This window comes from Taurulus bubalis (assembly GCF_910589615.1).
Source record: "Taurulus bubalis genome assembly, chromosome: 20".
NCBI classification, from domain to species: domain Eukaryota; kingdom Metazoa; phylum Chordata; class Actinopteri; order Perciformes; family Cottidae; genus Taurulus; species Taurulus bubalis.
In genome coordinates, this window is record NC_136608.1 from 4,283,737 (window position 1) to 4,300,715 (window position 16,979).

The 16,979-nt window shown below is 45.3% G+C and overlaps 1 protein-coding gene across 1 annotated transcript; it reads left to right on the plus strand.

Annotated features, from left to right (window-relative positions):
* The first annotated feature begins 6,164 nt into the window (after window positions 1–6,164).
* Window positions 6,165–16,607, plus strand: slc38a2 (solute carrier family 38 member 2). The gene is made up of 16 exons (XM_079236258.1): window positions 6,165–6,395; window positions 7,671–7,802; window positions 7,911–7,992; window positions 8,089–8,204; window positions 10,022–10,095; window positions 10,197–10,289; window positions 10,632–10,707; window positions 11,764–11,846; window positions 12,056–12,114; window positions 12,373–12,540; window positions 12,660–12,739; window positions 12,870–12,970; window positions 14,026–14,150; window positions 14,234–14,378; window positions 14,466–14,563; window positions 14,828–16,607. Exons 2-16 carry the CDS (start codon window positions 7,672–7,674, stop codon window positions 14,936–14,938), a joined length of 1,542 nt encoding a protein of 513 aa, XP_079092384.1. The 5' UTR covers window positions 6,165–6,395; window position 7,671; the 3' UTR covers window positions 14,939–16,607.
* The last annotated feature ends 372 nt before the right edge of the window (window positions 16,608–16,979 follow it).

The window sequence follows — 16,979 nt, forward strand, 5'->3', positions numbered from 1 at the left end:
TAGACATTGGGAAGCTCAATTTAATAACTTGGGTAGTTTGCTGAAGTGACATTTTACCCCCTGGGTTGAACTGAGTGCCTTACCTGGACGTTTGGCTTAGATATGCAAGCTAGCTAGTCATTTAGGCAGGTTTCTAAAGGTAGAAACATCTAAATTGGTGGTGATACCTGCCTTGGAATGTTTGGAATTCAGTTGTGCTCTTTGTCTCTATTATTGTCCTGGGGAGCGAATGGACGGCCATCATGTGCCTTCTTTGACACACATGGCGACACCAGTCTTTTCACCTGGTAATAAGAGTACTCACTCCTAGATTTCGCCCTCCCAAGCAACCAGCAAGAGCCACAAGGACATGATCCCTCATTGGCTTCCCACCCGGGAACACCGCCAATTGTGTGCACTGTACCAAAAATTGGTGATGAAGAATTCTTTCAAGACGGTAGGCAAGCTCTTCACCGTTCTTCAGATGATGTGAAAATTAAAACGGCAATGCATGAAACGGACATTCGGCTCCTTATTTAATTGAAGGTTTGTTAGGGTATTGCAAATACTATTGGCTGGCACTAGTTTATTAGTACGTTTCTAAGCCGAGACGACGGAAATTTGTGCACAATGAAGAAACTGACTGGCATGGGAATCTGTCTGGAAAATTAAACTCGCAACTGTGACATTGAAAGCAAATCTGCTGGAGCTCAGTCCAAACTGTGCAGAGAATCCAGTGATGGTTGTTAGACCTTGTTAGTTTTCCCACTGTGTGAGGAGGCCGTGTTTAGCTAAGGCGTGTTTACGTAGTGGCCCTGATCCTGTCGCAGGCCTCACGTCCGATCAGGATCAACTATGCCTCTGTGTGTGTTTGTGTGTGTGTGTGTGTGACCGACGGGACTCACTTCCTCTTTGGCGACTTGTTTGCTTTTCAGTCTGATGGCTACCAGCCTCCTTTGTGTCGCCAGCGTCATATGGCGGTTGCATTCACGTACTCAATGCCCATAAAAAAAAGGACACACGCACCTACAAAACAATTTTCTTCAATGCAAAATTTGTAAAATCACTACTGAAAAGGACCAAAATGGAAGCTGTTTTATCCAGGTGGCCCATTGTGAACCAGAACACCAGTGTCTTCATCTCTGCCAAACCTTTCTCCCATATGGAAATAACCCAGTTACCCCGAACACGTTTGACCTCCCACAGATCCTCACATTTGCTTTTTGTTCACACCTAGAGCCAGTGGAGAAAAACCCAACGACCTTTATTTTCCTAATAAAGAAAGGCCGATCATGAGATCTCCTCCTTGGAAAAGAAAAAGAAAGTTGTCCGTCTATATTGTAATAAAGATCCTCCTTAGAGGTTGACTTTTCCAAGAACGCTCACAGTGGGGATGAGGTGAATAAGGTTGAGGAGCAGGAAAATCCCCACTCTAAAGTCAGGGAAAATGAAAAGTTAATAAGTATTGGCTGGGGGGAGGGGCAGGTGGTGTTAGCGATCTGGTCCGGACGCAGTAGGGGAGCTTGGTGGGAGACTGGCAGTTAAATATGATGTACTTAGAGGTATTCGTTTGGGCAGTGGGCAATGGATTTACATGAGAAAATGGATGGCTTATCTATAAATCCATACAGCAAGGCATCCACGAGATGTTATCCAGTTGGAAATTCTGGCTTTTACATTTAAATTATGGCCATTATGGTTTTTATATATTGAACAAAACCGTTGTTTTCACCTCTCGATTATTAGACCTCTGCTCAGGTAGAAGGTGGCGCTGAATTTTGTCACCAAACTGTAAAAACATCAAGGTTAGAACATAGGGCCGCCTTTACAGGTAAGCTGCTGGCATTGTGGTTGATTTGTAAGAAGGTTTTAAGACTGGTATATGTAATATAGTAATATATGGTTGTAACATAGAGAAAACAACTAACCCCAGACACAAGCAGGAACCACAACAAACCAGAATCTACCATCAAGTTCAACTAACCTGAGGTAACAAAAGTTGTTGATCCCGTTTAGGGAGGCACTGCGGCTGTCTGTTTAGCTGTCTGCATGTGAATCCTAGGGCTACATTCAAGTAAACAACTATCGGGCGAGGTCATGCTACCTATCCGGCCCTCCCAGTTGTCTACAGCCTCCCAACGTCACACTGCAACCAGCGCCCGTTGCTTTAATCGGTTCAAAACATGAGGAAAAAGCAGGGCTCTCAAGTGTCATGCATTGAGCGTGACTGTCACGCATTTCGGTCTTAAGTCACACCCTCCCGCCACACATCGTATTTCTCACGCTGAAAAAAAACTCTTGGCTATTTAATGTGCCGCAGCGCACAAATGACCTGGTCGCGCTGCCCTCACCATGGAGGAATCAAGCACGTCTCCCCGAATCCCCTGCCAATCAATAAAAAGAGATGGGCGACACGAATAGCCAATCACAAAAACGTATCTGTTGTATCTGGGGGAAATGTAATCCCGGCAGTGCCTTCGCCCCCCCCCCCTTCCCGGCCGCGCCTCCGTCCGGGGGGGAGAGAGAGAGAGATGTCACGCTTACCTGTCTTAAAAACTTGAGAGCCCTGAAAAAGGTTACTTGGACAGGGTTTCTCTATGCTTTTTTATGATTATTTCAGTGAACACATAAAGTAATAGTTAAAAATGTATTAGTTCGGTAAGAAGATTGATACCACACTTTTGTCTGTACCATAAATAGAAGCTATCGAGCCAGCAGACGTTTAGCTTAGCATGAAGACTAGAAGCTTATTCATCGTACAACATGAAAGTGGAATCAATCCTCACTTATTCTCGTCCAGGAAGCAAACAAGTTCCCAATATGTTGACTTAATTCCTTGAAAAAAAACAAGAACAAAACAAGCACTCACAAACAACTCATTGTTTGACCAGAGGTAGTAACCTGATATCTCCCCAAGCTAAATAGCTGTTTGTGCTTGGTGTTGTTTCCTGCACAGCTAACCTTTTCATTTCCTTCTGAACAGGTCTTATTTGCCACAGATGAAAATCCCCTTTACATCTACACGTTGCATCATTTCCTGCACATGGGTGTGCAAACAAATTATTCACTTGCGTTTGTTTTCCGGTCGAGTCTGAACACACACATGCACACACACCCATACGAGTTCAGTGAGCGGCATTGTTGTGGGCTTGCAGACAGAGGCGGCTCACTCACGCTGCTGTGCAGCGCCTCAGTGCAGCCGGCGTGACAGTGAGAGCCTTGTTTCTTAAACTTCTCAGAATTGGCTCCCAATGTACTTGTGAGGCACCATGTGATAAAGTCAGCGCTATGTGTAGCAGCAGCAGTTGAAGTGGTAAGTATTAGTGCAATAGACACAGCAGAGTTGTAGCAGTGGAAGCGCTAAATGGACTGGAAGTCTAGTAGTGCTGGCGGGCGGAGTAGTTTTGGTTAGCCAATTTTGGCTAGCTCACTTTTTTCCCACTTTGCACCTGCTCTTGTTGACCTACGTGACCCCGCCCTCTCTCTCCTGTCTGACCATGCTCCCTGGACCACATTGCATCAAATGCTGTGTGTGTGTGTACTTGTATGCCTGTGGATGGGGGTAATTGGGGACCGGTGTTCTGACCGAGTCCCCTACTGCACTGTGCCCCCGCTCCAGTTTCCTGATCCGTCTTAGATCTGCCGGGTCGAGCTAAAGCCCCAAACAAAGGCTCGCACACAGAGAGAGAGAGAGAGAGAGAGAGAGAGAACCGCACAAATGGACTCATGTGTGACCGAGGGCATAGGAATGCACAATGTGTGTGTTTGTGTGTGTGCGACACTGAAATTATGAGGAACAGTGAGCGAGAGAATCAACAGAAGTGTCCTTTCTCTCATGGATCTGTCACTGTTTGAATTATTCATTGTGTGCGTGCGTGTGCGTGTGCATGTGTGTGCGTGTGCGTGTGTTGTTGGACTGGTGTTATCACTGTGGTCTGGTTCGGCGTTATTCTGCTCAGGCTGCTGTGTGTGTGTGTGTGTACTTGTGCGACTATCTTTGTGAGGACCAATTACGAGTTTCAAACCTTAAGAGTGAGGACATTTTTGCAAAGTGCGGTCCTCACTTTGGAACACACATTCGAAGGTGTTTGAGGGTCCAGGCTTGGTTTTAAGTTTCAGGTTCGAATTAAGTTTGTTTACAAGGTTGTGTGTGTGTGTGTGTGTGTGTGTGTGTGTGTGTGTGTGTGTGTGTGTGTGTGTGTGTGTGTGTGTGTGTGTGTGTGTGTGTGTGTGTCTTCTCTTGTTCCCTAACTCGGTTACAGGCCATGTGCCATGAGTCAATATTACCTGCAGTAATCTGCACACTGTTGTGGAGAGTTTCTGAATGCAATGAGATGTGTGTGAGCTTAAAAATATATTTGCTTTTTTTTTTCTTCGTCATGCTGAAAACAAAATTGCATAAACAAACTGAATGCAAATACTTTTGTTTGAACCAAAAGTATTTTTATTTTATACTATGAATAAATGTAGGTGACTGACAATGCATCTTCTAACTTGTGAGCCTTTAAATAACGAAGAGCTCTGTCCACAGCATACGAATGACAATTGCTAAATTAAAGTATTCTCCACCAGCAACAGAAACCAGTCTTTTTGGTTTTGCTTGGCATCTTCCTCAGAGACCAATAAAAAAGGGAAATAGCTTGCTAAGTCACAGTGACTGTGTGTGTGTGAACATTCTGTGAAGTCGGTTCAGGTTTAAAGACAACGATGTTTCCTAATGTGTCTTTGTTGTCAGCTGATGACATTTTACCTCCAGCACTTAAATATGCATTATGTAGCAGCAGTAGAACAAGTACTAGTAATAGTAATAGTAGCAGCAGTAGAACAAGTACTACTAATAGTAATAGTAGCAGCAGTAGAACAAGTACTCAAAGTAGTATGAAGAAAGGTAGTAGTAATAGTAGCAGTAGTAGAACAGGTACAAGAAAAAGTAAAAGTACTAGAGGTGGTAGTGATGCAATAGTGCATTACTAAAATATGACATGTAGTAATGCAACAAGTAGTGGTACTATTTGTAGTAGTGGTAGTAGTTAAAGTCCTAGAAGTGGAATGAGTAACAGTAGTGGTAATACAAGTACTAGAAGTATAATCAGCAAAGGTAGTAGTAGTAGTAAGAAGAGTACTGGAGGTAGTAGTGAAAGTACAGGTACTGGAAGTAGTAAATGATTAGAAGTACTTAATGTAGTAGTGCAAGTAGGAGTAATAGTACTAATATTACTACTGTATTACTAATTCTGTTCCAGCAGTAAACTAGCCGTGTAGCAGCAGTAAGAGTACTATAGTACTATAGTAGTATAGTAGTAGAGGAAGCTATTAGACAGTGGGAGCAACATGCAGTAAAACGGTGTAGTATTACTGCAGTTGCATCAGAAAGAAGTGTTTCATTTAGGAGAGCTGTGGGATCAAAAGTCACACTGATTACTAACACACTGTACGGTTCTCAGTCATCCCAGCATTAATAATAAACTGGAAACCCGAGCTGTGGAAGATTTTACACACACTCACACACACACACACACACCTGACCGTGTCCCATGACAGCGTTTGTGCGTAATCTCCCCTGGACAGGGAGGTCCGCTTTGAAGCTCCTCTCACAGCCTGATCCGGAGCGACACACATCCAGGACCCCTCGAGTCCACTTACACATCCAAAAGGTCCACCGAGGGGATTCCCAGCACACTTCTGCAGAAACAAGGAACAGATAGGACTTTTTGAATAATGAATAGTGTTAAATAACGCCTAGTTCAAAAGGTTTATCCTGTAATCATCATAAGGTGACTTTCGATGCTCCTATTATGATCACAAAATTAATTTTGAACATTTTAATGCCACTGTTGTAGTATTTATATGGCATTTATTGATAACAAAGAAAAGAAAATGACTGTAAAAATGTTCCTTTGGTTTTTCGCCGTCTCGAGGCCGTGTTTGTATACAAAAGCACGTCACCGCTGTGCGTAAAACAGCCTCCACCTCCTCCTCCCAGGCCACGCCCCCTCCTCTCTCTCCCCCTTCTCCTCCCTCCTGCCTGTAGGTCTGGGCTGATGCAACGCTCATCTTTATAAAAGGGTGAGTCCCCACCCCTCCTCCAGCAGAACTGGGTTTTCTCTCCGAGCGCACCGCATCTCTGGGAATGTTTTGGTGAATTAATCCTAAATCTAAATCTTTTTTTTCCTCGGTCAATTTATTCTAAGACTGTCTTTTATTATTACTCGACTTGAACGCCTTCAGCTGGTGTTTTGAATTGAATCCCGTCTGTAATAGGCCTTTCCATTTATTTAACTATCTATTCCTATTTAAACCTAAAAACACACCAGAAGGACCACTCGGCTTTTGTGAAGAAATCGTCCGGACATTTGCTGTGTGTGTTTTTTTTCCACTGAAAGGGTTTTACAGGCATCCTGCCACATCTTCACAAGGTAAGACTGCCGGCATCTCATCATTTACAGAATGTCTGTCTGCCAATACATTCCCGGATGTAGGCGGCGCAGTCTTTGGAAGATAATTATAAGCTTTTACGTGCTAGACTTTTTAGTTTTCTCTTTAAATAATGACTTCAATGTCTGTCTTTTGTTTGTATTTTGAGTCTCATTTAAAGAAGCGCGTGTGCGTAACGTTGCCAGCTCCCTTGAGGGTAATTAGCCAGTATTAAAACTATTTTCCTGCCATATTGTCTGTGTGGGTCTCCTTCTAATGAGACTTAAAATGTCCTTTCCGAGAGTCCCGAGGCGGTATGTCTCAGCAGGCCAGCCCTGGCCCAAATAAATAAATAAACAAAGCGGTGTGACAGTGATGCTGCGCAGTGTGGACTCATACGGCGGCACAGGGTGGACCACAGGTCATTAAACACGAGCCGAGCAGAAAGGGAAAGAATGCAAACACGCCTCTGTGTGTATGTGTGCGTGCGTGTGTGTGTGCGTGTGTGTATGATCTGCAAAGGCTCTAATCATAAACCTGGCTGCGAGTCGGAGCGCGAGCCTCTGCGCAAAATGGAGAGCCGTGCCCCTAATAAGGGACAGCACGTGCCATTGTTTCCAATCGGAGCCGGCTATGGGCATAATGTCATTAAATGGATCTGGGTTCTACCTTTTGCGCTCTTTGCGGATCTACATGTGCGCACTATTTGGTCATGAGAGACAATATATGATATGATAATATATTATGAATATCATATTTAGAATATCCACATGTTATTCCTTATTGTCAGCTCAATAAACGGCTAAAGGCTGTTCAGTGTGAGGACGCCGACACCCTGTTTTCATTGCACTTTTTGAAATGACTTCGGAGGGAAATGTGCGCAAAGTCAGCGGCGCGTACTGCGGTTTTTCTTTTTTTTTGTTGTCATTCAGCATCTCCATCGGGGCTGAGGAGGACTCGGGTGCCGGGCTGGTATTTTTCCACTGCCGGTGCGTCAGCGCCCCCCCCCCCCCCCCCCCCCCCCTCCTCCTTCCCTCCCTCCCCCTCAGCCTCCGCCTCCCTCCAAAAGCAACGTCACATGATGAGAGACTCACTCACGAGGAGGCCTGCAGCGCGCGCCCGCTCTCTCCAATATTGATCATTCCGAAGGGAGCGTGAACGCGCACAGCTAGAAATAAGAAGGCTTTTGGCAGAAATGCATAGAAAATGAATCAAATAAATTAAAGTTCAATTAAAAAGCGCTATTCTCTTTCTCCCCTCCTCTCTGACATGAACAGCATGAAACAGCCGTCGACCAGAACGGAGATGAGCCGCTTTAACATCTCTCCCGAGGACGACAGCAGCAGCGCCAACAGCAACGAGTACACCTACTGTCCCACGGACTGTCCGCAGAAGGTCCCACTGGGCGGGTGAGACGGGCTTTCAAATGTGTCTGAACGTGCACAAATATGAGCCATAATCAACACCCTTGTTTTGAGTTAAACTAAAACCCTGCTCTCTTTTATTCCCCCGTGCAGCCAATACTCTGACATAGAAGCAGAGAGTCAAAACTTCCTCCCCGAGCACAACCTGGGCAAGAAGAAGTATGAGACCGAATACGTAAGAGCTTCTCCGGTCCTCCCGACTCGTTTATCGTCCTTGATCACGCGCACGTCCTCGTTTCCTAACCTGCAAACCTTTCCTCCCCCCTCACAGCACCAGGGCAACGCCTCCTTCGGCATGTCCGTCTTCAACCTGGGCAACGCCATCATGGGCAGCGGCATCCTGGGCCTGTCCTACGCCATGGCCAACACGGGCATCGCCCTGTTTGTGTAAGTTCTTTAAATTCTATTTCTTCACCTCGTCAGGAGGGTTTAAAAATGGTTGGATGCTGAGGGACCTCCGGGCATCGGAGACGTAGCAACACAGTCATCCAAGTGAAAGGAAAAAGCAAAACTCAACACGGGCTCGCTTTAGTTTCACGATATGGATGCAGGTGTTGTTTTGTCTGCAGTGTCAAGGTCGAGTCTCATGATGTCCTCTGAAGGGTTCCCCACCTGCCAGCAGTGTGCGTGTGTGTGTGTGTGTGTGTGTGTGTGTGTGTGTGTGTGTGTGTGTGTGTGTGTGTGTGTGTGTGTGCGCGCGCGCTCGACCCTGAGCAGCAGATTACATTGGGTTGGAAAGTTTAAAAACGCTCATCGCCGCAGTTCCTCGCTATCATGTTTGCAGTAGATAAAACAGTGGAGAGAATGTTCCGTTGTCGTGGGGAAAAAACGGAAAGTTCTAGTTCAATTCTATTGCAAATGATGGTTTTTCATTTTATTTGAATAAGAGCACCCCCTATGGGTCATCCAGGGCAATAGGAGATCACAGTGTGTACACATTGTCTTCCACTTTTACAGCTCATGTGAGGAAGTTGTTGCAACCAGTTTTTCATCACTTGTTTTTCGTGTCTGCACGAGGAATAACCGTCAGTTATAAAACTTTCTTTTTCCTCAAATCACATTTGAGAGATACTGTTTTAAGAGGCCAAAGGTTCTTTACTACCACACAGGCAGCACTGACCCCCAATCAGTTTACCGACTGAGGCTCAAGCCCTCAGGAGGCAGACAGCAGCTAAAAGAAGACCAGTGAAGTCGTTTCTCTCCTGGTTCACGGAGTATAAATATATTGTGTTCTCATAGGTTACCAGATTACTTTGGGCTTCACCAAATGCCAGTTTACAAACACAGGGAGCGGCGCGGGGAAGCGGCTTAGCCGAGCTAATCCCGCTGCCTTTGGTTTAGGGTTATGTAAACGGACAGCTTACACACGGATCGGGGCGCGCTTCACCGTCACCGAGCGACCGGCCAATCGGAGCCCTGCATCGGCAGATTATAGAGAGCGTCATCGTAAAAGATAGCTTGTCTGTTTGCATTGCGAAACGCCGCCCCGCTGCTCTTCCCATCGGCAATTACAGTTCAAGTTAAGTAACCTCTTGCCGAACAAACTCACTCCCCATGAAAGGTCCCCACAAAGCATATATTTGTTGAGCGGCAGCGTATGAAGAGATAACGATGATGTCAGAGGCGGCGGATGAGCGACCGGTCAAAGCAGCTGGGGAGGAAACGCCTTTTTAACGCTGCTCCTAAAATGGCCAGGAGATTAATTTTCACCTGGACTATTAATACACGCGTGGGCACATATCGCTGGCATTGCATTGTGCTGAGAGGATCCCGCACGGGGGAAACCTTTTGTCCTTGCTGACGCTGCATGTGAGGCCAGGGACCTGCAGACCTGTGCTGCATTCAAGGTCTTTGGGAATCAGGCCAACAACAACAACAAAAAAAGGAAAAGGGAGGAAATGCTGATTTTAAAAAAATGATCTGATCTCTGATCATTTTCTCAGAAGATGATACCAGTCACCGGCCACTCTTTGGGGAATATCTTTCTTGAATTAATATTCTAATAGACCATTTGAGTCATTACGAGGGTGCATTGGTGTAATTGGTGGTCTGATTTTCACGTTAGCTAAATGTCAGTGTTTATAAAATACATTTGCCATTGCACTGGCCTTTAAAGCCCTGCATTAAATAATAATCGACTATAGATGTGCGCATTTAACAGCTACTCGACATTCAGCTAAAGATCCCTCCCGTCTTGTTTACAGGATTCTCCTCGTGGCCGTCGCCATCTTCTCCTTGTATTCTGTCCACTTGCTGCTGAAGACGGCCAACGAAGGAGGTGAGTCTTTGCGAAAGGTCGCGTGTGCGCGTCCAGACTTCCCTCTGGTGAGCGACTCTCTGGATATTAAATCCGTCTCCCTCTGCGTTCCCCCTCTAAAGGTGCGCTGGTGTACGAGCAGCTGGGTTACAAAGCCTTCGGGATGCCGGGGAAGCTCGCCGCTTCCATCTCCATCACCATGCAGAACATCGGAGGTGAGAGACTGTGGACTTTCAGCAGCAGAGACAACTTGTTTTTAGAAGGGTTGCACAACTATAATTGAACTCCTTGTCTGTATTTATCCACCCTGGGTTCATTCCACGAGTCACCACACTGTCCCTCTGTCTCTAAACTGACTGCATGGAAAGCTTGGCCCAGTGGAAACCATTGCGTGTGTTTTGGGAATGTAGAACAGCCACCAGTGAACATTTGAGTTGGTCAACAAGCCAAATATTAGACATCCGTCCTCACTATATTTGTAGTGGAGTCCCCTCCAGGGCCTGCTTTGGCTCATTTCACAAGGTAAACTGTACTAACTGCCGTTTCTGTCTTTCCAGCCATGTCAAGCTACCTCTACATCGTCAAATACGAGCTGCCCATCGTCATCAAATCCTTTATAGGAGCCAGCAATGTGTGAGTGACCCAATATTTCATGAGCTTCCTGACATTTGATGACCTGCAGGTCTTGAAAAGTTGAAAACAAAAAGGTGCCTTTAAGGTGTCCGGGCTGATTTTACAGGTTTTCAAAGGCGCTCTGTTGAGTCTTCTTGTAAAAGTTATGTTTCCAAAACAGGAACCCACCACTAGTGTTGGTCAGAACTTCCACAGGGTAGCTTTCACTTTCAGCATCCTATTAGCATTCATCATTTAGGGGCTTTATTGTAGTCAACAATAGGAACATAGGGAGGCAGAAAACTATATATATATAAATAAATGAATATGTAGCCTAAAATATGTTTGTTTTAAATGCGAGAAAGACAGTATGTTGCTAACAAGCTAAGTTCATGATCTTCTAGTGGAGGTTCTGAACTTTGAAACCAGTCTGACCAGATTTCCAAGAAATAGCTGAGCAGATTACCCGGTTAGAACCAGACGAGTAGATTCTGGTCGAGATCTGATCATCCAATCGTGTTTGCTGCCGTAACTATTAACCAAATGTCAACACAGACGTTCCAAAGTGACGTCCGCAGGGTCAGGGTCTCAAATACCTGGCAGAAGAACGGATGTATTGGAGAGAGAAAGCAAAAAAGCACATTTCCAAACAGAAGGCTTTTTAAATGAGGTGTAGAAGAGAGCAGCGACTCCCGGCTGAGGCACTCGAGGTGAAGTGGCACATCAAGCAAAATGGCTGCCGGTTGTTTTTGAAGTGCTGAGTGTCGGAGGGGGGGGTGGGGTGTCTGGACGCCTTAAAGGGCCGGACAGTGCTCAGCCTATGTGAGCAGGGGGGGGCCCTTCAAAGAGCCCTTTTAGAAGCCGCGGCCCGGTGCCGCATGGAGACGGAGCATGAGCTCACCCGCTTCCAGTTTGAAAAATTGATGTGGCGTCGGCTCCTCGGTGCGGCTTTGTGGAATCTATTTCTGGGGAGCGACGCGGTCTGAATGTGACGTTTTCTGATCAAAGCAGGAAGTAAACATGTCCATGAAGGCTTAAACCGTGTCACTAACTTGCTCTTGTCCTGCTGTGTTTCAGAGAGTGGTACACTAACGGGGACTACCTGGTGATGCTGGTGACGTTAGGCATCATCCTGCCCCTGTCGCTGCTCAGGAACTTGGGTAAGCAGCGTGTGTGTGTGTGTGTGTGTGTGTGTGTGTGTTGTAAAATCGGATGCATTTCTCCAGATGGTGGGGGGGACATACTTGCATGTGTGTCTCAGATTGTGCACAATTCAGAGTTTCAGAAGTCATACAAGGAGAACAAGCTTTTAAAAATAGAAACGTCTCGTGAAAAAAAACTAAAAAAAAATTCTGTTTTTCCCCCTTAGGTTACCTTGGTTACACCAGTGGTCTGTCCCTGCTCTGTATGGTGTTCTTTCTGATTGTGGTGAGTAAGCCGCACCTGTTTCCTCATTCGTCACACACACACACACACACACCCTCTGTTGGCACATGAGCCAGCCAGATGAGTCTTTTTTTCTGTTTTTCCATGGAATCCTTTCCACACAATAGAAGAGTCTAATTTACTTGACTTGTTTTTGTTTTGGTGTGGTTTGAGTGTGCGTCTCGTTCCCCACGACGGACAGAACGCACAATCTGCAGCTCATCAGCTAATTTAACCTTCAAACTGCCGCTCGTCCTCCAGGTGATCATCAAGAAGTTCCAGCTCTCGTGCCCGCTCCCCGAGGACGTCGACGCCCTGAACGAAACGATAAGCAAAGTGCTGAACACCACCTTGTCCCACCTGAACCTCACCGCCGTGGACTACAGCGACGACACCTGCACGCCCAAATACTTTGTCTTCAACTCTCAGGTGAAGCTCTCTATGAGGCGCGAAGCATCTTCTGGACTGAAATGTGTGCTGAACCAAAACTAAAAATCATTTTGAATATTTGGGCGTTAACGTAGACTTGTTTTTTTCCTCCCCTCCAGACCGTCTACGCCGTTCCCATCCTGACCTTTGCCTTCGTGTGCCACCCCGCCATCCTGCCCATGTATGAGGAGCTCAAGGAGTGAGTGCACTTTCTTTCTTTTCTTCCACTCGGACTACAAACCACAGCTGCTTTCTTATCAGGTTCCTACCTGGACGTGATCTCACGCTTGTATAAAAACTAAATGAAGCTCCTCTCCCTCCCCAAACAGCCGTTCTCGCCAGAAGATGCAGGGCGTTGCCAATGTGTCCTTCCTGGCCATGTTCATCATGTACCTGCTGGCCGCCCTCTTCGGGTACCTGACCTTCAACGGTGAGTCGATTTGACGTGGAAAAGCTATTTAATGTGCATAATATGAATATAAGCCGACGGTACGGCATTAAAGACATGCGTAAACTCTCAGGAACAGATAGGCTGTGTGGGTTTACGAGCGGCCATTGTACCCAAAACTAAACATAAGAGTGGATCAATCATCCAAAGTTACAGGACGGTGCTTCCTGATGCAAATTAAACAGCGAGTATCTCTCCCGGAAAAACTAAACAAAGCGCAGGACTCGAGGCCTGTTGCGCAAGAGCGGGGGGAAAAGTCCAGCTGACCAGTGCGCCGCCGTGTTTGTGTTCCCGTTTGTAATGGCAGGAACATCTGGTTATACAAGAGCCCGATAATCAGGAAGAGACTTCTGCAGCCGTCCTGGCGAGGCGAAGGCCCGCTGTGGGGGCGGTGCACAGTTCGAGTCGGGGCAGTTTGGAGGTTTTGAAATCGCTGTGACGTCTGTTCTAACCGGCTCTTCTGGGTTAGTCAGCTTCAGGACACGGCAACAAAGGCTTTGGGATTGGAAGCAATAAAAGAAAGAAGTACTCGAAAAGAGGCGGAAGTCACGAACCGAGCAAATGTTTCACAAACAAGTTCTTGGTTTCAGATGGCAAAAAAATACTCTTACGCTCTAATGAAACCGTTTCATGCTCGATTGTTTCTTAACGTGTTCTCTAAAGAAGACCAGTCTCCAGATGTTGTTGCACGTCTTTGAGGCTCTTGAGACATTTTTAGATAAATGATAATAATGGCGAGTTAACATGCTGAGGTTTAGCAGCTAAGTTAACCGTGGCGTTCGCATGCTAACATTAGCTAATTAGACCGAAATGTACAGCCGAGGCAATAGAAAATATAATAGCTCGTAACTATTAATTAAACTAATAACATGTTGCTTCATTCCGGTAAATGCTTTGGATTCAGTTTGATGTTATCAAAGAGGCCTTATTTTGTTTCAGCATGCTTTTATGAACCAGCTTTTATGAATTATAAAACCTTTATGAATCGCGCTGAGTGTTGCCCTCGGGTCTAAAGGTCTTTCTGTCTCTCTCCACAGTGCATGTGGAGCCTGAGCTGCTGCACACCTACTCCAAGTACTACAAGTCTGATGTGCTCCTGCTGATCGTGCGCCTGGCCGTGCTGACCGCCGTCACGCTCACCGTCCCCGTGGTGCTGTTCCCCGTAAGTGTCGACGAGGTCGGACTGATGAAGTGAATTCAGTGGGCCGTGTAGGATAACCTCTGTTTTTGTCTCTGTTTGCGTAGATTCGTACCTCCGTCAACCACCTGCTGTGCGCCTCCAAGGAATTCAGCTGGATCCGCCACACCATCATCACCGTGGTCCTGTTGGCCAGCACCAACGCCCTGGTCATCTTCGTCCCCACCATCCGGGACATCTTCGGCTTCATCGGTGGGTGTTAATGTGTATGATAATGCCATGAAAAAGCATTATTTCAATAGAAACTGGTGACTAAAATGCTATATTCTCTTTACACAGGCGCCTCTGCTGCTGCCATGCTCATCTTCATCCTGCCCTCGGCTTTCTACATCAAACTGGTCAAGAAGGAGTCCATGAAGTCTGTGCAAAAGATCGGGGTAAGGAGTTAGTTCTTACATCTTCATTTGTCTGTTCAACGTCCTTAGCTTAGCTTAGCTTAGCATAAAGACTGAAAACCTTGGTAACACCATCCACCCAGCATCTCTAAAGCTCACTGACTAACATGTTGTATGTTTAACCTGTGAACATCTATGTGTATGCTAAGCTAACCATATTATATTGAACATAAACACGAATGAGTTTCCCTCAGAGTCGCTCGGAGTGAACATGTGAGCTAAATGTGAACTCCTTCTCCTCCCCAGGCCACCGCCTTCCTGCTGTTAGGCTTCTTCGTCATGATCGGCAGCATGACCCTCATCGTCCTGGACTGGATCCACAACGCCAGCCCGGTCGCACAACCCGACGGACACTAAAGCCGAGGAGAGAGGAGGCTCTGGACCGCTACGCAACCGACGAAGATCAAACCTATTGTAAAAGAAGAAAAACACAAGAACTCACTTGATGCTCTGCTTTGACTTCCTGAGCGATAAACCTATGCCATTCCCAGAGAATGTATCGAACTTTGTACAGTATGCTGTTATAGGCCACAAAGATGGTGTTTTACTTGTTTCTTCTGTTTTTATCGCAATTTTTTTTTATTGTTGTCGTTTTTGCTCAATTTCTTCTTTTTTTGGAATGTTCTTTTGTAGTTATGGTACAGCTGAAAACAAATATTTGAAGGTGCCTCAAAGCAGAGATGACAGTCGTAGAGTTCAAAATGCAGCTTACACTCAGGTACGGCGTGTGGCTGTGACCTCAGAGCTCGCAACCAATCCTGCTACGAAACGTACGTGAACATGCCGAAGATTGACGAGGCGACTGGAAGGTTCGACCTCCTCAATGGCAATTCCGTTCCTTCCGACATTTGTTGTTCGTTTTTTTTTCTTTGCCAAAAATGTATTTGTTTAGCATCTTTGTAAATTGAAAAGCACTTACTGTTCAGCACACTTGTGGAGAAAAACAGTGTCAGTTTTCACGGGCGAGGCCTCCGACACCGCCTTCTGAGTATTCGTACCAAGGCTTTGTGACCTTACTTAGAGTGTCAGCTTTCAATGTAAAACCCAAAATAAGTCAACAGAACCTGCCTTTTCAAACCCGACACTGGGAGCTGCAGAGTTTCTCATTCGAGGACTCTCACAAAACTGTATTTACTCTTAAAAAAACCTGCTGAATATCTTGTTGGAATAGCGCGTTCAGTGACAACACTACTGCTTTGAGACCTGGAGGCCACTCAGCCTCCAGCGGACCTTAACTTGTTTGTCTTTATGGGAGAATACTTTGAATTTGACCACACGCAGTGGTTGTAATATACCTGTTAAACTTGCAGAGAAAAAAATAACTAAAAACTAGAAGTCAGGTGTCTTAAACACGGACAACAAGTCTGTCACAATATTTTGAGTGTTTTTGTGTACAGTTTTCTGCTTTCAAAATGTTTCACAAAGAAGAACTTGGCGGCTCGACGCGGTCGAGTGCACTGTGCTTCCAACACTAACTTACACATCACCAAACTGTTGTTGTCCAACATCTATTTATGGAAGACCGTGAAATCAATGTAATTTAATCTATTTTACTATATTTATAAAATATTGTATGTATATATATATATGTATATATATATCTATTGAGTTCAACTGTATATATGCTTTGTTTGAATTTTTTTTTTTTTACAATAATGCATTGGAGCTGTAAAACAAAAGCGAAAAATCCCCACTCTGGTGAATTTGTGATATTGAATTGGCTCCAATGCACTGGAGCTTCAACCGTTCATCTCTGTTAAGACTGACTGAATTATCCTACTGTGCTGATTCTGTGAAAACTGTGTTACATGTGGAAGCCACTGATCCAGCAGCAGCAGCAGTCTTGTTTCCTTTTGGGCCCTTGAACAAGAACCATCAGCAAAATGTTCTTGATGCATACCTTGGTTGGAGAGTACATCAGCCATCTCTTGACTTCAGGAGCAAAGAGGGCTACGCCCACCAGTGTTACAGTCTTGTTTCAATGAAACATTATGTACATCCTGTAAATAATGTCCAATTAAAATAGATAAAGATAAACAAAATACTTGTTGGTGTTCTTTGTGCCTGTGCCAGCTGATTTTGGTCGGAGAAGAGTTTGTGAATGTGATTTATGAGGACGTGGAGTTACAACTGACTGACCTTCAATTGTTGTCAGAATGCTCGTCAACCACAATAAAAGCCACGAGGGGCTATTAATGTCAAGCACATCACAAATTATGTTTAAAACTGTTATTATTAGTATTGTTTTTGAATGGAAAGGCTTATTCACTGCTTTCTAAATTCATAGTTTCTTCCTGAATACAGCATACATATTTTAGAATGCTCCATATCCCCATAAACATGCATTAGTGATAAGACATAATTAAATATGCTCAAGACCAACATCATACATCATTGG